Raw genomic sequence first — 23,671 nt, 5'->3', positions numbered from 1 at the left:
GCCCTGTATTGAATGCCTGGAAACCTGAGCATGGTATACCCTTTTGGAGGTATCACCAATTTTCCAAAAGAAAAAAGAAAAAAGAGAGAAAGAGACAGAGAGAGAGAGAAGAATAGAAAAAGAGAGAGGGGGACTTTCAATCCCTGTGTTCCCATCTGGATTAATTCAGCATGTTTTAGAAGATCAGAGAGTTTCAAACATTCCTTGCTCTGTACTATGTTTTATTTTATTTTATTTTATTTTATTTTATTTTTAATTAAACCTGTTGAACAGTTACCAGGAGGAGGTTGTTGTGCCATACCTAGCCCCTGCTCTGCAGGCTCTTTGTGTACAAGAGGAATTGATGGGGTGGAAGCTGCTGAGTTGGGGGGTGTCTGCAGATAACTCTCCCTTGTGCAGCTTGCTTAGGAAACCACACAATTGGTTACCATAATATGCTGAACACTTGTCAGAGAAATGCTTTTGTTGTCCCAGGAGTCTCATATAAATGGCTGTGTGAAGAGTGAACCTGATGGGATCAAAAAGGGGTGGTTCGACACAAGTTATATGGAAATTATTTTCTGTCCTGGAATGAAAGGCAAACTTATTTTCCTGTAAAGGAAAAGTGGAAATGAATCATGTTAGCTTGTACAAATAATAATTGAAACTCTTTGTTCAGAACTATTAAAAGCATCTCTTGTATTTGAAATTTCAGCTACTGTAGGAAAAGACAGTTATGGTTGACAGCCTCTTCAAAGCTGGCCAAGTGCATCTAATAGCAGGGTTTTTTCATAATTCTCTTCCTTAAACATTATGCTGGTTAAAAATAAATAAATAAATAAATAAATAAATAAATAAATAAACATCCTTAGCCTGACAGAGCTACCAAGTCTGAGGGAGAGAGGGCTGAAGCAGATACAGAGCAGGAATCTTCTTACACACACCACAGCAAGAAGGCAAAGTGGTCTGTCACTGCCATGCTATAAGAAGCCCTGCTGGGAAAGCCATGTCACAAGTGACCATCTGAGAAGCTATTTACTTTAAAAAAAAAAAAGTTTTTTTGCCGCTGATCAAATATGCCTGTGCTGCATCATCTGTTTGTAAGAGAGTACTGTGTCTTCTAACGTCAAGCTGTTGTAATGCAAGTGGTGACTGTCCTCCCCACTTACATCAAAGGCCAAGTGAAGGCTTCATATTCCTGGGAGGACAAAGGCATTGCCCTCATCACAAGAGAGCGATGGTACTTGCTGTGACTTACAGTGAAAGAGCAGCTCTAGAAACACACTGACCTCCTCAATGAGCAGGCTGAAAATATTCCTAACCTCTCACCCTGGGCTTTGTGCCCATCTTTTTTAAAGCTCAATGCATGTTTAAGAGTGAGGCAAGCTGTGATGCTTGAGTCTCCATGACTTTGTTCCTGAAGATCCACACATGGGGAGAGATGCTGATGGTGTGGGACCCCCAGCCCTCAGCCCAAAATGAGGGCTAGCAGGAGCCCACCAGCAGGGTTCATGAGGGAAAGACCAGGTGTTGGCTAGTGGGTGACACTGAGATGTGTGTGTGGCAGCAGGAGAGAAAAACTATGTCCCTGCCTGCATTTGGATGAGGCTTGCCCAAGAGGCATGTCCTGGGGTCAGCCCTGAGGGGTGAGAGACACACGGGCATAACTCACCACAGAAGGCCTGGGGGGTTCTGAATAGAGAGCCCCAAAGTGAAAACCTAGATGGCTTTCTGAACCTCCATCACTCAAAAATCTGCATCCAGAAGGTGGATGGTCAGCTGCTGGATAAGGTCAGCTGCAATGACTAAAGCTGCATGTTTGGATGCATATGTGAAACAGTTTATTTCTGCTTCAAATTGACCACTGAGGCTTCTGAGGGAGCAGTATTGTTTCAGTCACCATGTCAACTAAAATATAGTCTTTGTACATAGTTTAGATTATAACCAAATCATATAGAGGTAAAATAGAATTGCTACATTTGTATCACTTGTTGATTTTTATTATTATTTGCATCTTCTTTTCTGTGAAGAGCCTTTTTTTTGGGGGGGGGGGGTTGTCTATGGAGTTGCTTGAGAAATCACAGACTTGCGGAATTTGGAAGGAACCTCTGGAGGCCGCCTGGTCCACCCCTAGGTCCACCCAGATCTCCAGGGTGGGAGACACCACAGCTGCTCTGTGCAGCCTGTGCTTGTGTTCTCTTACCACACACTAAAGAAGTGTTTCCTGATGTTTAGATGGAACCTCCTGTGTTCCTGTTTGTGCCCATTACCCCTTGTCCTGGCACTGGGCACCACTAGAAGAGCTTGGCTCTGTCCTCCTCGCACCTTCCCTTTGGGTATTTGTGTACATTGATAAGATTACCCCCTGAGCCTCCTCTTCTCCAGGCTGAACAGTTCCAGCTCTGTCACAGGAGAGGCACTCCAGCCCCTCGATCACCTTGGTAGCCCTCTGTTGGACTCTTTCCAGTATGCCCAGGTCTCTTTTGCAGTGGGGGGCCTAGAACTGGACACAGCTCTCCAGGTGCAGCCTCAGCAATGCTGAGTAGAAGAGAAGGATCATCTCTCTTAACTGTTGGTGATACTTTGCCTAATGCAGCCAAGGATACCTTGGATAGTCTTCTTAGCAAGAATGGCACATTACTGGCTCATGTTCAACTTTTTGTTTACCGGGACTCCTAGGTCCTTTTCTGCCAAGCTGCTTTCCAGCTGGGTGGCCCCAGCACATCCTGGTGCCGGGGGCTGTTCCTCCCCAGGTGCAGGACTTTGCCCTTCTTGTGAAACTTCTTGTGATTCTTGTCAGCCCACCTCTTCAGTCTGACAAGGTCCCTCTAGAAGGCAGCATGGCCCTCTGGTGTATCAGCCACTACCCTCAGTTTCCTATTTGTGCATTTACTGGTGGTGCACTCCACCTCACCATCCAGATCAGTCATGAAGATGTTAAACAGAACTGGACCCAGCATGGACCCCTGAGGTACTCTGCTCGTTACTGGCCTCCAGCTAGACCGCTGACCACCACTGACCGCTACCCTTTGGTCTTTTCTTTCAGCCTCACTGCTGAAATATCTTGACTTTCTGTCTTTCCCCAGACCACACCAGTGGTCTGGGTGGATTTGACCACCACAGTCCACAAGGTCAAGCCCTGTCTGGTCCACCTGAGGTCTGCAGAAGGTATTTCGACAGATGGTCAAGTTAGTTCCCAATCAATCTACTGCAGAGCACAATAAGGACTCCTGCTCAGGTCCAGACATTGTGAACCTGACCCACTGGGACCATAATTATGAGTGAAATGGAAACTTATTTGTCATCATCTCCATCACATTAAAAGATGCTCCAACTATACCTAGCTAATTGTATCTTGAGGGTAGGAAGACTCTGCAGAGGGATCTGGATAGGTGAGGTTAACTAGGGTTATTTAGCCTCAAGGAAAAGAGGCTTAGGGGAGACCTTATTGCTCTCTACAACTGCCTCAAAGGAGGTTGTAGTGTGGGGGGCCAGTCTCTTCTCCCAAGCAACAAGCGAAAGAACAAGAGGAAATGGCCTCAGGTTGCACCAGGAGAGGCTTAGGTTGGATATTGGGAAAAACTTCTTCACTGAAAGGGTTGTGAGGCATTGGAACAGGCTGCCAAGGGAAGTGGTTGAGTCACCACCGTCCCTGGAGGGATTCAAAAGATGTGTAGATGTGGTGCTTATGGGCATTGTTTTAGTGGTAGGCTTTGCAGTGCTAGGCTAATGGTTAGACCTGATGATCTTAGAGGTCTTTCCCAACCTAAATGATTCTATGATTCTATAATTCTCTTTTCTAAGGTGACAAGTGATGGTACATAAGCAAGCAGACTCAAGTTTCACCAGGGGAGGTTTAGATTTGGGTCCAAGGAAGAATATTTTCATGGAGACAGTGGTCAAGCACTGAACAGACTGCCCAAGAATGTTGTGGCGTCTCCATCTCTGGAGATACTTTAGAGATCTGTGGACGTGGCACTAAGGGACATGGTTTAGTGATGGGACTGGGTAGGTCAGGTTGGTAGTCAGCACAGATGGTCTTGAAGGCGTTTGGCAACTTAAATGATTCTATGATTATATGATTCTACATGTAGGTCCCTTTATTTTTTTATTATTTTATTTCAAATTCACTGTCATAGAGTATGGAAAAAGATTTTAGGAACCACAGGGCTGTGAGATCAGATGAGCATAAGAGTCTTCAGGAGTCATAATTTGGATGTAAAGCCTTATAGTTTTGTGTTGGTCTGATTTTACAGTGGCTCTGACTTCTCTGTGTAAGTGTTAAGAGGATGGGCTTTCATCAGTAGCTTTTTTCATAGCTACTGCTTGTACAGACAATTTTAGCAGTTGCAATATCCTCCTTACTCATCTCTGTACCTCCGCTTTAGTGAACTAGACTTAGCAATACAAGCTTTTAAGAGAGGAAGTAGAAAAATATTTCAATGTACTACAGTTGTACCTAATGCAATCTCATGTTTCCTTGAACTGCCAGGGAATTAATATATCATGAACCTGAAATATGCATTGAAGATGATACATGCCTCTTTCCATTACAGCATGGCCAAATGGCTTTTTTTTTTTTTTTTGATGATTCAGAGCTAACCAGTAGTATGTCTTCGCTCTTTCCTCACTACTGTTTGCAGAATATTAGGTCATTGAAAGATATGGGAGCTAAATTAATGGAGAATTAGAGCATACTGTCTCTAATTATTCTCTGTGCTCAACACATAGCTTTTATTTCTTTAGTCTAGGTGCATTTCTGAAGACTGTTTAGCCACAGTGCTTTTAGTGTGACAGACATGCAATGAATTGATGGGGATTGAGGCAGAGTTGGTTAGTGACGAAACTGTGTTAATGAAGTGCTCTGTGCATTCCGGGATTAGGGGTGTTTGCACATGCTACTGACTTGCATTTTTTTGTGGTTATCTGTATCATGTCCTTTGAGATGAAAATGTACAAATGCAATTCATACCATATCAGTGATGTTTGAATTTTGCATTTGTTATGACTAGCTTGTGACTTGAAGGGGGACTGAAATCTAGCTGCAGAGTAGCCTCGGTGAATGTATGTGATGGAGACCACACAGAACTTCCTACCATTTTCCTATCAGAGCCTTGCAGTCACGGCAGTGCTGGATCTTTGTACTCAATGTGCGTTGGTGGTACCTGGGCTTCGGCCTGAGTAAGTGTGACTTATTGTAGGTTTTCTCACACCTACGTTTGTTTGGGGTGTGGGATGTGTGTGGGTGGGTAGGGGTGGGTAGACAAACTGAAGAAGTTAAATATGGGGACACCCTGTGGTCTTTGGTCCAAACTAAGTTCCCTGAGTGCGGCGGTGGTAGAGGATTAAAGACCCAGGAGCAAGGTTCTTGGAAGTCAGAAAATGGAGTGGGGCAGTGGACTGAAAATGCTGGAAGGGAAAATGTCCATTCATAAGAACAGCCCATCCTCCCCCCCTCAGCCCCCAAATCTCTTACAACAGGCTGAAGGCAGGCACATATTTCTGCTTGGAATCCAGATGTGAGCCTTCTCTCTGTCTGTTAACAAGATTGATGTATATCCATCATTTAACAAAAATACCATTTCTGCCAAACTTCAAGGAAGGTTTTGTACCCGAGTACCAAAACATTTTCCATATGTATTATGGTGGAGGGAGGTATGCCTGTTAGCCGAGAGAATGAAATAACCTAGCTTTGACATGCAAACATTGGACAATTAGATAGAATAGGATGGATGTAAGTGCTGTTATCCAGTGTCAACATTTTTGTGCTCAAATGTTTTGTGTGGATAGGCACAAAAAGTCCCAAGTAGAAAATTCAGTTTGAACTGAAATAAGAAATGAGGCATTAAGGTCGTGTTGGAATTGTGGCATGTGTACTCCTACAAGGGAGCATCTTGCTCCTGCAGACTGTTGTTTGTTAGGGGAAAACAAGTCTGAATAGTTAAATCAAGCATCTTAAGAATAGGGAAATGCTGTGATCTTCTACTTAAAAGCAGTACCTAGTTGCCTAAAGTCCTTTGGGATCTTCCGAGAAGTCTTAACAACCTAATCCTTTAAATTCCAAGTCTTTTAAATATGCTTCTAAACTGTACAAAAATATAGGACTGTACAAAGGCCTGTATCATCTTGAAGGCTTCTCTCCTTTCTTTAGTCTCACTCCTAATGAACTCCTGTGACTTCAAACGAGAAAATTTGATGACCCTGTGCTGCTCAGCATTTGGCAGTAGCAGGTTTTCAAACAACATGTCTTCATAACTCGGAGGCCAGGCATTACTGAGCAGAACAGATTTAGTTGCAGTAACCTTTTGTAAAATTATCTTGCTAATAAATAAGTGTCTCAGCAGAAGTGTACCAGAGCTATGTGCAATCCCATGCTGGGTTGTATTCTGTTTCAACACACACCAGTAAATCCAGGTGATGAGTTTTGGATTTACATCTCTCTTGTTCACAATTACTGGGAGACAGCGCTCAGAAGCACCTCAAAGGGTTTATAAGAGGGAAGAGTAGCATTTCATTATGAAAAACAAACAAGCAAACAAACCACAAACTATGCACCAACTCAGAAATTTGCTTCTTTGCTACCTCCTTCTTCAGCCAGGCACAAAGCCTTGCAAATGCCATTGCTATGCCATCTCACAGTGCTAATAACACTGTGCAAGGGTGCAGGCACACAAAAGCCTGTCTTTTCACCTGTTGCTGGGTATTTAAACAAGATGCAACTGCAGGGAGCATACAGCAGTTGAAAAAGTTCTTTCAATACAGTATTTATAGCCATGAAATGTGAAAAGATTAATTTTTAAAAAAAATTTACAGCATCATAGTTCAGATTTTTTACCTCAGTCATAATTTTTATATCACAGTATTTATGTTAACACTAAGAATGGATTATGGAAATCAAAGAAATTGCATCAAAGCATGGTGAAAATGGCAATTATTACGGAGATTGGTTTCATTCAAAGTAAAATATAAAGTAACTTCAAACAATCTCATTTAAAATGAAATGTATTTAAAGTGTGAGTAACGAGTAAGATTTTTTTTTTTCATATACAGTGAACAGAGCACTAACTAGATCATGCAAAAGAAACAATACAATGGTTGGATATGCATTTAGATTGCTGCAGTCTAAACGTGTGTTCACAGAGAAGATTTTGCTTTTCTGTTAAGACTGCAAAATATGTAGTTTTTTTCAATACCTAGCTTCTTAACACAAATCTGGCTTAAAGAAAAATGAGTGTGGTGTCACTCACATCATCAAAACTGCAGAGCTCCAGCCCTGAAGTTCTGAACCATTTTTGACAGTCCTTTCACTTGTGCCCATCAGATTACTCCTTCTTTCAGTGCCTTCTGAATTACAAAGGGAGACAAGTGACCACCAAACTGAGAGAGGATCACACAGAAAACTCCAAAAATTGGAAAAAAAAAAAAAAAACAACCAACCGACCAAAAAAAAAAAACCTCAAAAAATACTATTGATTTTTCTTGTGTATGAAACACAGAATATTTTGAATTGTAGTATTCCTAAGAACAGAGTTACTAAAGCTGATCTTTCACTTGACTAAAGAAGAAAATGAATAGATATATCCTGTAAATAACAAATAAAATGAGACAGCTTGATACAAATATTTTACATTTATTGGAAGAGTACAGTAAAAAGGGAGGACTGCAGACTCATTAGTGGTAACTGGTCCACAAGAAAAGGCAGAGGACTATTCAAAAATGGTCTGCAGTTTACAAGAATACTGAAATTCTGTTTTGTATCAGCCTAGGAAAATAAAAAGTTAGCTTAAGTTCAAAAGTATAACTTTAAAGTATATAAAAAAGGCAAATAAATAAAGTTAAAATGCAGATCTATTTAAAATTATAAAAGACAGACAACTGGCAACTGTATTACATAGTTATCATTTTCAGACTTGCTTAAAAGTCAGATAATTTCCCAATGTTGGTTGTTTATTTTTTTATTTTTACATGTGTACTTTTGGGAAGACGCACCCATTTCCAGTGTTATGTATTATCAATCTGTTTCACAAATATATTATTTTTAAACAACAAAGAGTATAAAAGGTGCTTTACCTGATATTAAACTTGCTGGTGCATACTTTGGCACAAACTTGAAAAGAAATCTAAATATGTATGCCAACTGTGCCCCACTCAGGATTAGTGGTGTCAAGAGTATTTCGCGTGTGCTAGTGGTTCAGTGAACCAGCCTTCCCTCCTTCCCCAACACTTCTCCTCCAACTCCAGCTGCCTACAATTGTACAAAGGAAAAGAAACACGTGCAACTGAAAAACAGCAGTCCTACAACTGTTAGTTCAAGTTTTATCTCTGGAAGTCTTTTGAATATGCATATAATTACACAATCCCTTAATAGAAGGTACAGCCAGTTGTTTATTTTTGGGTTTCAGTCCTCAAAATTTCTGTTTAAGTGTCTGCCTGACTTTTGGGTCCAATGTGATGAGTCTATTTCTTCCTATTTACATGTTTTCAGCACTTTAGTAAAAAATTAGGTGAGGACCTCGGTAGAATAAAACAGGTTAGGCTGTCAGTTACAGGCAACTATTACACACCTAACAGCAGGAACAGATATACCTCTAGGTGGTAGGTCTACTAAAGAGTTTGAATTCCACCAAGCAGAAGGTGGAAGGAAGGTTAATAATGCAGACTCCCCCTTGTTTATCTCCTTTCCTGTTTGCCTGCATAGTGACAAAGAAAAAAATCTTTTTTCACTATTTCTCCTTAAGCACTACAACTTCAGGCAATGTAAGGAATCAGGCCCACTCTGAGATACAGCAAACTTCAGTCTCCAGAGGATTTGTTAGTGACTTGTAGTGGGCGTAAGCATATCATAAAACGGTGCCATTCAGTCTGCAAGGCCTCTACAGCATCCTGGCTGCATCTATGCTACCTATCAGGATGGCCAGAAGCACCTGAACTGGCTGCTTTAACTTAGCAGTTCCATTTTCTCGTAAACATGAGAGGAAGAAGAAAGGTACAGTTCTACCTTCTTGTTGAATTCAAGCCCAATACAAATATTACTACTGCAGTAATATTTTGTAGAAGGAATACTGCTGTTGAAATTGTGTAACAGGTTTTTGCAGAAACAATTACTTTTCTGATATTTAAAATGTATTAAAATATCAACTTAGACACCTAGTGAACTCCCTACAGACCTTTACTGACAGATTAGTGCTTATCTTCTGAAGTTGCAAGCCTCAGTATTTGTTGGTAGTGGGGTATAATTACCGGTACAAGTAAATGTTAATTTCTAAAACCAAAATGGATAACAATAATGAAAATTAACACTCTTTGGAAATTTCTTGTAACTCAAAGGCTTGTTTATGATGAGGCTTAGCTGGAATTAAATCATTTTTACTAATTTCAAAGATAGTGTTTTGAATCTAGTCTGACAGCCAAATCAATCCTTTTTCCAGGAGCACAATTAAGCTCGTATTTTTCCCAATAGGAGCAGGATGCTCTGTATCACAAACCAGGCAGTCAGAAATGTTGTTTTTTTGATGTCTTTTATGATGTGTACAATTCATGATACATCCAGGGTTTGTAACTTGATTAGAAACATGATTTGAACAATGTGCTTCACCTTCACAGTTACTTCAATTTTCATACCAACACGTTGCCACGGGAATCAAGGTACAACATCAATATAATATTTTTGAGTCAAGCAAAAACGGGGATATATTTGAACTTTTCTGTTACAACAGTAACTTTCTTGTAGTAAGTGAAAAGGCACCATGTGTGCTACATGGCATCATCAGAATTAAGAAACAGTTTGGAGATGCAAAGGGCTAGATTATTACAGCAGAGCTCAGACAGAATTATTAACCTCTTGCACCTCTTTGTGAAGAGCAGATAGATTCTTTAATAATTGAAGCACAGGATCTGAGTTTACATACCAGTAAGAAAAGTGTTTCATATTTTTACTACATTTAATAATTACAGAATTCTTCGTATGTTGGGAAAGACTGAGCTGACTATATATGAAAATAATAATGTACATTTCTTTTTTTTAAGTGGTGAAAAATTGTTTCCAATACTTTCAACATCTGTAATCTAGAAGGAATCTATGACCAATCTGTTTTTGTTTGTTTGTTTGCTTGTTTTTTTCTTTTAAAAAGCAGAATTGCCTTAAATTTATGAAGGGAAGCATGGAGAAGCATGTGCTGTCTCTCCTACCCTACTAACAAAACTTCAGCTTCATACTTGATCTTGATTATGCACTATAAAACTTCAGTTACATACTTGATTACGTAGTACAAATTTCTGTAGTTCTAAACTAGATGGCAATTCCAAATAGTTGCAAGTTAGGAACACTTTTTCCAAGCCTTTCTGCAGGTAGCTTTGTGAGTCCTATTACTATATTGGTTCACAGTTCATCTTTATGCCTAAACACAAAGCCAATTATTGCAAGCTCTATTTACAAAGCATTGATCTTTGTAAATATGATGACAGAAGAAAAAAGGATTTAATGGCACCTCTATGTTTTTACTCTATGACCTCAGTCAACTGTATTTGCGAGCCCTGTTTATTCCCCCCCCCCCCCCCTTTTGTTTTTGTAAGTATGGGAAGCTTAACTTGCTGTGCTTTTCATTGAAGCAGTCTTCACTTTCTGGCTCTGCTAGTGAAGTTGGGGGTTAATAATCCACAAATATGCAAGGCTGAAAAATGGACAGAGCTAGAAATCACAGATGCATTATCTGTTCCAGTGAAGAATCAGTGGCAGTACTAGAATGAGCATTCAGAATTTGACACTGGATTCTTGTGTTTTCAACTGGAAGCTTTCCGATTTTTAAGCTTTTTATTTTTTATTTTTTATTTTGTAGCCTTTGAGGAGGGAACATTATCCTGGGAGAATTCTAGTATAAGACTACAAATAATAATCCTTACTGATGCTATTTCTATGTAAAGTGGATCGGTTTTGAGGTTGATGCATTTTTCCTTATACACTGTTACTGCTGAATGTTCAAGAACTCAATTTTTTGTAGTAATTTCTGCAGAAGGAAAATAGAAGAGAACTCTTTTAATTGAGCTGACGATCCAGATTTACCAGGTTGTTTGGAACTTCAGGAATACTGAACATCCCTTGGACTTTCTAATTACTAATTATTATTTTTTTATTCCTGATAATTCTGAGAAGACAAAAAGTACCTTGTTTGGTAGAAGAGGTATTCCTCCCTCTGTATTCTTCCCTCCACATTATCCTAACTTGCCTAGCAAGAATGCCTCCAACAAATATCACACGTCCTTTTTTGCTTTAGGAAAAAGAAAATAATTGGTGAACTCTTATTTTAATAGTAAACTACTTTATGCTTAGTCATAAAAATGTTACAAATACAAGTGCACAGGCATACCAAACATTTCTGTCACCTACAAACAGGACAGCTGTTACAAAAAGTGGATGTTCCCAATTAGCCTCTTTCTTTTTATTCCATCTTTAAAATGAGTTATCACTACTTGTGACAACCAGCCATTTTCAGAACTACTGCTCTCAAATACCATATGTGATGACTATTCACACACTAACTTGTCTCTTCAAATAGTTCACGGTTGAAAGTGCATCAGCAGAACTGCCATTTAGAGGACATGACAGTAAGAATAATGGAAACTGGCCTACCAGTTAATCACTGTTGTTACTATCCATGCAGCCTCACATCTGGGAAAAGCTGGGGAGGGAGGAGACATTTTCAAATGCTTCTGAGCTTTGGTTACTCTGTGTAACGTCAGGAGAAGTGGTTTTTTTTTGTTTGTTTGTTTTTTTGTCTTGTTTTGGTATGCTTTTTGTTGTTGTTAGTATCTTTGCAACGGGTGCAAAAGGCATAACAAAATGGTTAAAATAGCTGTAACAGATAATAAATATATAACTTCATAGGAATCTTTACTGATGTGCTCCTAGGATGTGAGTAAGTACAGCAGGTGATTAAAAATATGAATTAAAAAATAACCTATTATTTCCTCAACTAGTTTTCTATTTCACTCACATAAATAGGATGAGACTTACTTTACAAACTGCACTTCTTACTGATAGCCTTCTGGTGATATGCTTTCCAAAACCAACTTTAAAATATTAAGTAACTTAATAAAATGGCAGATCTTTGCTGAAGTTGAGAGGAAGAAATGCAACATAACTTTAGATGTTAAATGAAAAACTACTTCATTGCGTTTGTTAGAAACTAAAGAAACTGTACATTTCAAGGAGAATGTCTTGGTGGAGTGCTGATTTTGAAAGATCATACCTCTGCGGAAGTAAAGTTTGTTTTCAGACACGATGCTTTTCAATATTTTACTTCCCATAGAATTGAAATGCTTAGGAATCCTCATGATTTCACTGATGACTGAACTCTGAAGCTTACATCTGGGCTCAATTTCTGCTGAAAACTACTTAAAATAAGCATGTCTTCAGAACAATAAAAAACAAAACAAAACAAACAAAAAAATTAATGCAATTCCTCAGAAAAACAGATGAAAATAACAGATAACCTGTTGAGTTCCATCTTGTGTAGCAGAGCCTTAGCAGTATTTGGAGTCCCTCCCATTAAGCAGCGCACACTGTTCAGAGCTCCCTCAGACTCTGCCTGGTTGGGACTGAGTGCAGTTGTAAGAACCTACTTGAAATACTATGCTTCCAAAACAGACTAACCTGTTTTTTGTACACTCTCTAGAGCAAACCAAGCACACAAGCTAAATGATCAGTACCTTGGTAAACTCTGAATAATGCAAGACTTCGGTCATCAAAAGTTCACAGAAAGCACATATGGCAGCTTTGGTTCCTAAATACCATGTCTGTCTTAAATATCATAGTTTGGAAATAGCCCTGCAAGAAGTTTGCAGAAACTTGAAAAATTTTCCACAGTTATGGATTTCACTTCCTAAAGTATATAATGGCAAAAATTATAAGTGAGACATGATGAACAAATTCTGCCACAAACACTGCCAAATTAATTACAAGGAAAAAGAAAAAAAATAAAAATGAAACAAAAAACAGAACACATAATGTATTCAAATTTATTTTATACCTATAACCTCTTTCTGGTATTCTCCCAAAGAGTGATTATTTTTTAACTGAACTGATGCTTACTTCAGCAGTAATAATACATCTTCTTGCTGCTATATAAACCCCATGTTTTAAAAAGACTTTAAATTTAAATGGAAGTGTGATATGAATTACAAATGTTAACCATTTCGGAACAAAATATGAATGTAGTTCTTATCTGTATGTGATAGTTAGGATGGTCACCAGCTAATTTAAGACAAATAAAAAAGTATTTTATTTAAAAAATACTTTTTTTTTTCCTGGCAAGGATATATAGCAAAGAAATAATTCTCTTCATAGAAGAAGAATATCAACTCTCCAGAGAAGCAATGAATGTTGACAGAGAAGACACCATTATCCTTACTTGCAGACTTTAGTGATGCATGCATAATGTCCTGCAGTTGAATTAATCATGGGGTTGGGACAGGGATTTTTCTGTACTTTTGTGGTGCAGTTCTTAAATCTTAGTGCACTTACATTTGCATTAGCATACTAGCAAATTAAGGCACAAACTTTATGTAACTTAAAAGCATACAAACTAACAAGAATGCTTCCCACTGCTCTTGAAAATATCTTTGGGCTACTTGGAAATGTAGTACTAAGAAAATATGTCCAGTATGCTGGCAAGGAGGTTTACACTGAGGCCATCAAGTTTTTCAAGTACTATACCTTCCTGGGTATATATTTGCTTCGCTAGCTCCAAGAAAAAAATCCCTTCAGAAATCCAAGCATTCACCATTCCTTATATTTGGTTGCTGACAGTTCCACCTCAAACACAGGTGAGATGCTACAGCATGCTCATTCTTTGTTTTATTTGGACACTAACTCCAATGTAACAGACAAACTCTTCTAGACTACGCATATTTTGGTCATGCATAGCCCTTAAAAATTATCATTCAGTACTACCACAAACACACTTTAAAGAGCAAAAATGCTGTGGACCATAGAAAAGTCAACTTAATAGAAATAAAAGTGTAATGTAGCCAGACTTCACTACATCTCAATCCCATGGTAACAGTCAAGTATAGGGGTAATAAACATTCCAGATGCTGTGTTATTTTCAGTCTCTGTTTCTTACTTGCATTAGCAATAATGGACATCTCTTGATCTGGTAAGTTTTAGGTAATTCATACAGAAATTTTAAGCACCTTAAATCTGGAACTCAGACCAGGGTTCTGGGTTCTGTAACTTGTTCCTATTTCTACATAGGGCCCTAGAAAATAATCCAAGCTAGAAAAAGGACACAAAGCCAGAGCAATAAACTGTACCTTTCCTCTTTCCCCCATCTACTGTCTTATAACGAGGAACCATTTTTTTTAAATTTTATTTTTTTAACATTTTTTTATTTTTATTTTATTTTTATTCTTTTATTTATTTCTTATTCCTGGTGGCATTTACAAGTTGCCTATCCCCATCTTTTGAAATCTCTTGAAGGTTAGTATTTCTCTTCTTTGTTCAGCCTGCCAGAGGCTTAAAATATACTTCCTTCTTTTGATTTCTTGAATGACTCCTAATGCTATACAGACATAGTGTTTTCCTTTGTACACCATGCATGGAATGTACTTTTGCTTAGCAAAGCCTTAAGCTCTAGCTGCATACTGAGAATTATTACCAATTTAATGAAAAAAATCAAGATCAAAAGCAAATCTAGCAATTCACATTCTTTAACTCCTCTAAGAACAATGCTATTATTGGTCACCTAATACATGCTGCTATCATTAGCAAACCTCTTTCTGTTGGCCTACTGTTTTTACATATTCTTTGAAAGACAGGTGATTTGCAGTATTTCTTAACTTAAGAAATTTCTTAACTTAAGTCTTTCATGCAGTAAAGACTTGATTTTTTTGTTGTTTCTTAAACATAAGCAATTGTAAAGGAGACATATTACTGAATTCTGATGACTTCTTAGGAAGTAAATGGGTAGCATAAGCAAATCACATCAAAAGTCAAAAATATGTATTATAGCATAGCAAAAAATGGACAGGTAATAATTTTCTACAAAAGAAAATTCTGGATTTCACTGTTTAGTAAGCAGACTTATATCCAGAACCTAACTGACCTTTATTGTTGAAACAAACTGTCATTTAAAAATATCAGTTGCAGAAAGAATTTGAAAAATATAAGTTTCTAATTGAAATACTTGTCACAACTGTCTTCAATTTTAAGGCCAACATGCATGACACAGTCACCATGTTAGAGTGCCGCTGGTGTTGACATCTGGGACAGGGATAGCAGAGTGAGAACTCAGCGTTAAGTAGAAAAACTGTGAAAAATGTCACTAGCAGTTACTTGCTGTAAAACACATAAAAGCCACAGTCCCTTAAATCTATAGTATGTGCTTTCCTATTTACATGTAACCTAAATGACAATATTACTGTGACTGGATATATAGCATTTGGCAGTATATGTCTTTAATGCAGGTGTAGACATCGTTTAAGATGGCATACATGTATATAAAAAAAACAGTTAATTTCAAAGTAATCCTAGAAGAATATTGCAAATAATGTTGTATAAACGCATAGTGTTTGAGGGGAAAAAATACTTCGCTGGAAAATAAAGTCCCACACATTGAGTTTGGCACTAGTATATCACTATGTCACTTTCTTTTTGATTGAAGATAGCTCTTTCTGAATCTCACTGAATTTTGGACGGTTTTCTGGTTTGTAATCCCAGCACCTCTGCATTATTTTATATATTTCTTCTGGACATTTTTGCGGAGCTGACATTCGGTAACCTGGTACACAAGAAAAGAAAGTGTTTAGTATTAAAAACTGATATATATTGATGAATCTAAAAAGAAATGAGCAAAGTTCAAGACCATTGCATTAAAACAGATATTGAGGGTAAATTTTACAGGACTTGTAATATGAACAAAGTCTTCAATACATAACCCATTTGGATGGCTAAGTATCAAACTGATGTAAACTTGGGTACCAATGATATTTAATCTGTGTAGGATGAATTGCCAGTATGCCTCTCATTGCTGAGGGCAGCAACCTGCATATATTTTTTCTCCTGTATCTTAAGAAGCAGTTACCCCTCATAAGTTTCAATCCTGTCATGTCACCCAATGCTCCAACCCACTGGAAAAAACATTGGTAACTATTCAGATGGGAGGAGGTGATGGTGCAGCTAATCCTGGAAACCATCTCCAGGCACAAGAGGGATAAGGAAGTCATTAGGAGCAGTCACCCAGGTTTTTCTGACGAAATCACCATATGGGTAGATAAAAGGAGAACAGTGGGTATTGCGCACCTAAACTTCGGTAGGGCTTTTGGCACAGCATCCCATTCGAACCTCATGGAGAAGCAGCTGAAATATGGGCTGGGTGGGCCAACAGCAAGGTGGACTGAAAACGTGCTGAGCAGCCAGGCCCGGAGGGAGTTGATCAGTGGTGCAGTCTCGCTGGAGGTCAGTAACAAGCAGAATATTCCAGGGGTCAATACTGAGTCCCATTTAACATCTTTGTCAATGATATCCATGATGCGTCAGCATGTTTGCAGATGACCCGAAACTGGGAGGAGTGCCCAATACACCAGAGGGCTGTGCTGCCACCAGAGGGACCCCAGCAGGCTGGAGACGTGGGCTGACAGGGACCTCATGCGAGTCAGCAAGGGGAAGGGCAGAGTCCCGCACCTGGGGAGGAACAGCCCCAGTAGCGGGTTGGGAATGGTTAACTGGAAAGCAGCTCTGCAGAAAGGGCCCTGGGGGTCCTGGTGGGCACCGAGCTGAACAGGAGCCAGACTGCGCTTTTGTGGCAGAGAAGGCCAGCGGTGTCCTGGGTGGTGTCAGGCAAAGGGTTGGCGGCAGGGGGAGGGAGGTGCCCCCTCCCCTCTCCTCAGCACTGGTGAGGGAGGCCACACGTGGAGAGCTGTGTCCAGTTCTGGGATCCCCACTGCCAGAGGGACGTGGACATACTGGAAGGAATCCAGCAAGGGACCACAGAGGTGACTGAGGGGACTGGATCATCTCTGCTATGAGGAGAAGCTTAGAGAGTTGGGACTGTTCAGCCTGGAGAAGAAAAGGGTCGGCAGGGATCTTATCAATGTGTAGAAACAGCTGAAGGGAGGGTACAAATAAATGGAGAGCTGCTTTGCTGTGCAGGTGACCGAGCACTGGCACAGGTTACCCAGAGGGGCTGTGGGGTCTCCCTCCTCAGAGATCTTCCAAAGCCCCCTGGACATCTCCTGGAAAACCTGCGCTGGGTGGTCCTGCTTGAGTGGGTGGATTGGACCAGGTGACCCTCCAGAGGTCCCTTCCAACCTCAATCATGCCATGATTCTGTGATTCTACGAACTGTTTACCAAATGTAGCTCTCAGAGTTAATTACAGGCAGTGGACAGCACAGTACAAAGGACCCTACAGCTAAAGCAGCTCTGTGACTCCAGGCTTACTGCACAATTCTCTGTATCTCTCTTTCTAAATCAGAATATAAATGACAATAGACTCAGACAAGAGGTAAATCTAAGAACTATTTTTCATTTTTTTATATCGTATGCTTCTGCTCGAGGTGCTGGATTAATGCATGTAACTTCAAAGGAGAGCAGCCGGGCTTTAGGATACTTGTAGATAATACGAAACTCACTAAAAATTCTTTCCTTCACAAAGTTGCCTCTAGAAACTAATTGTTCAAAACAATGATGGCAACAACTACTTTTTTTTTCTTAAAATGAAGTGATTCTGTATGTTCATGTAGGATTGAAATTATCCCAGTTCATCACAAGCATTAAGGTGACTAAATTTACTGATGATTCTTACTGATTGAGTAATGGAGACAGACAAGATCAGGAAGAAAATCTAGAGCAATTTTTTCTCTGACTATTCAAGCAGAAAAGCTATAATTTTGTGAAAACCAAGAAAATAGGCTGATACAATAAATGATAAAAAAAAAAAATTATCTCTGACAGGCTAACAGAAATGCTTTTCCTACTGTATAAAAAAACTGAATAGGCATAATATACTTCTTAATTTCTGAACTGTACCAATTTAGAGAGATTATTCTTCTCAGTGGATTCAAATAGAATCTCAGTAACTAGGTAATAAAACTTGCTTTTACAAGTATGCCTCTGCTCTGGAAAAGACTAGATTTTTTGCTTTGGCCTTTTAAGGACAAGCTTTGGTGGTCACCTACAGTGATGATGATGATGATGATAATAATAATAATAATAATGATAATAATAATGATAATAATAATAATACTTCTTTTAAAATCATTTAGCAGTTTTACTTGCCTAGAACCTGTTTTACACAGTAGAGGTTTTACACATGTAGAGAAAGCACAGTTCTGAAATGTCAATAAAAATGATGAAAATAAATCAAAGTCCTGAAATCCTGCTCACAGTTATTTGCTACTTTAAATAAAAGCCTTTTGATTATTTTCTAGGAGAGAAATATGGCTCTCACTGCTCAAGCAGCTTACCATTTTCCACTGTAATTGCTAAAATTTTGTCTGAAATGCTTTAATAGAGAAGATGGAATGATACAGACTTTTTCTTCCAGCAGTTTAGAATATTTATACCTGCATTAGCATAATCTTAAATAATTCATTCTGGTCAAGCCTCTGCTTTGCACAGCAGTAAATCCACCCTCTCCATCTCACCTTTTAGTTATATATGTTCTATATACAGATAACATCATGTAAGTCTTTCCTCCTTTAAGTCACTGGTCAATATACTCCTTTTTTCAAGAAATCTATAAATCAGACTGCTCTTCACAGAATGCCATATTTAGCAATTAAATAATCTCATAATATTGTTGATAAAATTGCTGAGTAACTGACATGCTATTTCTTTTTCTATTTTTATACGGTATGTACTACATCCTTATGGATCTATACAGCATTTTATTCATTCCCTACCTTTCTCGACTTGTTCTCGTGCTTGTTGATTGGTCATTCCAGGGTATGGGCATACTCCTAAACTGAAGGTCTCCCACAGGAGGATTCCAAAGCTCCATACGTCACTCTCAGATGTATATCTCCCTGAGAAAAGGAGAAAACACACAGCTTATCCTTTAGAGAAATTCATGCTTCAGATGATTACAGCCACATATTTTTTCTCAAGTGTTATACTGGCAAGCTTTAAGCAGAACAAAGTTGCAGCTACTAATAAACATTCTGCAGATATCATAGTCTCCAGCATTTACAATGGTAAACAAGTTATCTTAAGGTCAATACCTAGGAATAATATAAGCCGACTTGAAGTTTTAAGAACTTTGACTGACTTGTTACACAAAGCATATGGCTGAGAAGACCTTACCATGTCAGTTATTTCCTTACAAGTTAAGAATTTTTTACCTCTCACTGTCCAAAACTAATTTTGTTCTTCTTTTAACACAAAAGGACAAAAACGATCAAACCCCTCCACTCCCCAATTATAACAACATTCAACTCTAAAGATACTTCTTAAAAATTATCTTTCCCACTTCCCTAATATAGCACGGCATATTCCAACCACAGCTGATATCCACAAAATTGCCAAGAGGACATTGGATTCTTAATTGAGAAAATACTTTCTGAAAATTAATGTATAGTTTCTTCAACTGTTGTTTTATTTGGACCCTCAAGAACTGATGCACCCAATCAGTTAAAGCAAAAGAAAAAAAAATCAGGCCTGCTGGTTCCATTGTTTTCAACTATGCTTCAAAGACAGCCTTGTCATCCAAACCTCTTTGTGTAAAGACAGCCTTGTCATCCAAACCTCTTTGTGTAAAGAAAGCTTTATGTTATGGAAGGTGAGATCTTGGAGAAAATACTACTGTTGTCCCTGTTGGATTCACATTAAGAAAGGTGCTGCATCAGAAAGTGAAGGCTGCAAGCCCTTTGCAGCAGGACCTATGAAAATGTTACCTTAAAAATTCATTTACCATATTTCTTTCATCAGTTTTGATGCCCGTATTTCTGTTGCATACTATTATATTGTATATGCCTTTGTTCTTAAAATTATATGCATGCTTGCAAATGTATTGTTTGTTCATGTCCAACCATTAAACAAACCAAACTGCGGCACTTCTCACTACAAAAAAGGAAAACACATGTAAATTGTACTGACAGTTCATGGTACAACAACTGTTCTGACATCAGAAAGTTCGGTTTATCCTAAACTACGTATCACTTCCAGCTGTGCTACATTTGCTAGTGTGCCTAGTAGATGATAATTATGGACAATCACTAAGCTCTTTGCTGCAAGAGTTGTTTTCTTGTCTATATACCAACTCTCTTCAGAATTTGGCATCCAGTAATTTAACACTTTTCATTGAAATCATTTAGTAAATATAAGGTGATTAGCTTTTTTAAAACTAAAATGAATAAATAAAAAAAGAAAATACAGGTTTTTCACAGTTAATTAGCCTTCCAGCTATGCTATTATGGGGGGGGGGGGGGGGGGGGGGGAGAAAAATTTAAAAAAGCTCATTCATTCATAGAAAAAAAAAAAAAAAAAAAACCAGTGATTTATTAACATAACAACATGAAGTTGTACTCAAAAAACATACATACTAAATATATATTTTAGTTCTGAAAGAACCAGAAGCAAAAATATCCTACACTTGACACATATCTCTTAACTTTATTAAGAGCTTTTAAAGCAGTTTTTCCACTTGCTGAAAGTGATGGGAATCATGTAACTCCAAGCAAAAATAATGTTAAGGAATGGCACTGAACAGTACCCACTGAAGCTAAGGTTCAGTCTTCCACAAACTCCAGAAGCACCAGGATTTCATTATGATTTCAGGCACAGCTCTCTAACCACTCCACTTGTCCTAATCCAGTTTCCAGAATTCACAAATTCTGTTTTTTTTTTCTTTTTTTCTTTTTTTTTTTTTGAACTACTATTGATTTGTTGTATAGTGTGAATTCCAAGGTGATTAAAAACCTAAATTTTTCTTATTTTCTTAAGCACTGTATCATTCATGCGATGGGCAAATTACCCTACCCCTCCTCTTCCGACCTTTAAATTTTGCCACAAAGAGTGGCTGCCAACTAGTTTTGAAACATTGCAGATTTAGTTCTGTTTCAGTCTGGTATCCTTAAATACCTTCAGTGTTACCTACACAAATTAATGCAGTACTTAGCACTACATTATTAGGATTGTAAAATACGAAACAAATACTTCTACTTGCATCTTTCAAGTGAGCAGAAAAAAAGATCTTTCAAAAACACCCAGAAACCTACTACCACATTTTGAAAGTTAAATATTATACTGCTGAATACATTCAGAAATGTTCAAGATAGCTTTTTTCAAAATGCTACAGAAAATCACTTAAAACTGGTTGGATACAGATGCATTTTAGGGAACACCAACTTGATTTTAATCAACTGCAGTTTTGTGCTCAGTAATCTGCATAAAAATACCCTCAAAATTAACATGTTGTCACATAAGACTGTTTCCCACTTTATGTAGTTCACTGGACTGCATATGCCTATAAACAATATGTTTCTATCATATACATCAAATGAACTGTATGTACATCTGAAATAATGAAAATTATTTCAACTTTCAAAAAACCTGTTGTAGTAGAAAAAACATCCAGAAGAGAAAGTGTATTACACAGTAAACAATAGCAACTTTAGCACCTCTGAGAATAATTGATAATATAAGCTCACTTAGTGTAACTACATTTATTTTTAGCCTTACAAAAGGAAGATCTGCTTACTGTGTAATGGCATTAACTCCTGCAAAACTGTTAATGAAGTGAAGCATTTTGCTCTCAATTGTAAGCCATAAAGTTATGTTTTCCAATTCATGAGTTTAAACGAAAGCTTTAAGAGATCATAGGAATATTTACAGATGTTTCAAATAAAGGATTTAAAACATTTTTTCTTCTAAGAAATCAAGTAAAGATCTGGTTGGGAGAAATGCATTCAGAGTATGACATCATTCATTTAATATGATGATTCTTCACAGCACACTTAGAAAATCTAATTTTTTCTAGTTTCACCTGCAAGCTAAAAAGCTAAATACACCAGTTTCTATTTTTGTTTTGGAATAACTACCCATTTAGTAAGGACTACTTCCCTTAAGCAGAAATAATGGAATTTTCCTCCATGATAACAGCATAGCAATTCATAAAAGTGGAGGTAAAGAAAAGCTGCAGTTGAAAAAAAATGTAAAGCAGTGACTTTATTTTTCTCCAATGCAATGACTTATCTAACAGGGAATAGTAACATTTCCTACCATTTTCAAAGAAATGCTAGAGCAATCACTGCCATAAATATGCAGAACCTGCCACTCATTTTGCTAATGATTTAGATGACAAACTAGGCCATCCACTACAATCTGTTGGCAACATAACCAGAGCATTATTTTATTGCTACATAATAACAATTCTGATGTTGCTACCTTATTCTTTTGGAGGGCGGAACAGTATTTTATACACAAATGAGGTTAAAATATTTAGCTTCATCACACATTAACATTATTCAAACATTTTTATTTGAATACAGCATTTGTATTGGGTTTATGTGGCAAGGCTTTTGTAGCAGGGGACTGCAAAGGTGGCCTCTGTGAGCAAAGCCCAGCAGCTGCCCCATGTCAGCGAGGAGCCAGCCCCAGCTGCTCCAAAAGGGACCTGCTGCTGGCCAGAGCTGAGCCAGGGAGCAATGCTGGGTGGGTCTCTGAGACAGCAGATTGAAGAAAAGGGAAAAAAATGCTGCACCACAGCAGCTGGGAGAGTGAGCAGTGAGAAACGTCCTTACAGGCAGGTCCCAAGGTGAGTGCAGCAGGAGGGCAGGAGGTGCTCCAGGGAAGCAGCAGCAGTTCCCCTGCGGCATGTGCAGGGAGAGGCCCCTGGTGGAGCAGGCTGTCCCCCTGCAGCCCATGGGTCCCACACGGAGCAGATCTCCACGCTGCAGCCCCCCCGTGGAGGAGCCCACGCTGGAGCAGGTGGATGTGGCCTGGAGGAGGCTGCGGCCCACGGAGAGCCCCCGCAGGACCAGGCCCCGGGCCGGAGCTGCAGCCCGTGGAGAGGAGCCCACACAGGAGCAGGGGGTCTGGGGGGAGCTGCCAACCACCCGTGGGGGACCCGTGCTGGAGCAGTTTGCTCCTGGGGGATGGATGGACCCCGTGGTACGGAGCCATGTGGGAGCTGTTCTTGAAGAGCTGCTGCCTGTGGGCAGCCCCCGCAGGCTCAGTTCGGGCAGGACGGCATCCCGTGGGACGGACCCCACGTGGAGCAGGGGCACAGAGTGACCGTGAAGGAGCAGCAGAGACGAAGTGCTATAAACTGACCACAGCCCCCATTCCCTGTTCCCTTGTGCTGTTCAGGGGGAGGAGGTAGAGCAGGGGATTTTAGTTTGCTTTTAGTTTCTCACTGCTCTAGTCTGCTAGTGATAGGCAATAGATTATATTAGTCTCCCTTCCTTGAGTCTGTTTGGCCTGTGATGTTAACTGGGGAGCCATCTCCCTGTCCTTGTCTTGAGTCTTGAGCCTTTCTCATCCTATTTTCTCATGCTATAGGTGTTTTTTGCAAGAAGATACAGATACGTCCTTACCGTAGTTGAGGGCTTCTGGGGCAGTCCACTTGATGGGAATCTGCTTTAAGCCTGATGATGAATATACTCCATCATCTTCTTGACGAGACATTCCAAAATCGCTTATTTTCAATATGTTGTTTTCACCTACCAAGCAGTTCCTTGCAGCCAGGTCTCTAGGT

The 23,671-nt window shown here is 39.1% G+C and overlaps 1 protein-coding gene across 6 annotated transcripts in view; it reads right to left on the bottom strand.

Annotated features, from left to right (window-relative positions):
* Positions 1–7,594: 7,594 nt before the first annotated feature.
* FER (FER tyrosine kinase) overlaps positions 7,595–23,671 on the bottom strand; it is a 201,359-nt gene continuing 185,282 nt past the window's right edge. For 5 of the 6 annotated variants that reach the window (XM_083816304.1, XM_083816300.1, XM_083816305.1 and 2 more), the window contains 3 exons: positions 23,511–23,665; positions 18,879–19,001; positions 7,595–15,755 (listed from right to left, as the gene is read on the bottom strand). In XM_083816304.1, coding sequence (XP_083672430.1) covers positions 15,613–15,755; positions 18,879–19,001; positions 23,511–23,665 — 421 coding nt within the window. In that variant the 3' untranslated portion in view covers positions 7,595–15,612. Of the gene's footprint in view, positions 15,756–18,878; positions 19,002–23,510; positions 23,666–23,671 lie in introns of those variants that run through there. The other variant, XR_014576434.1, reaches the window with a different exon arrangement.

This window comes from Anser anser (assembly GCF_964211835.1).
Source record: "Anser anser genome assembly, chromosome: Z".
Lineage (NCBI taxonomy): Eukaryota > Metazoa > Chordata > Aves > Anseriformes > Anatidae > Anser > Anser anser.
The sequence above is the reverse complement of the archived record's forward strand: the minus strand, read 5'-3'. Positions and strand labels throughout refer to the sequence as shown.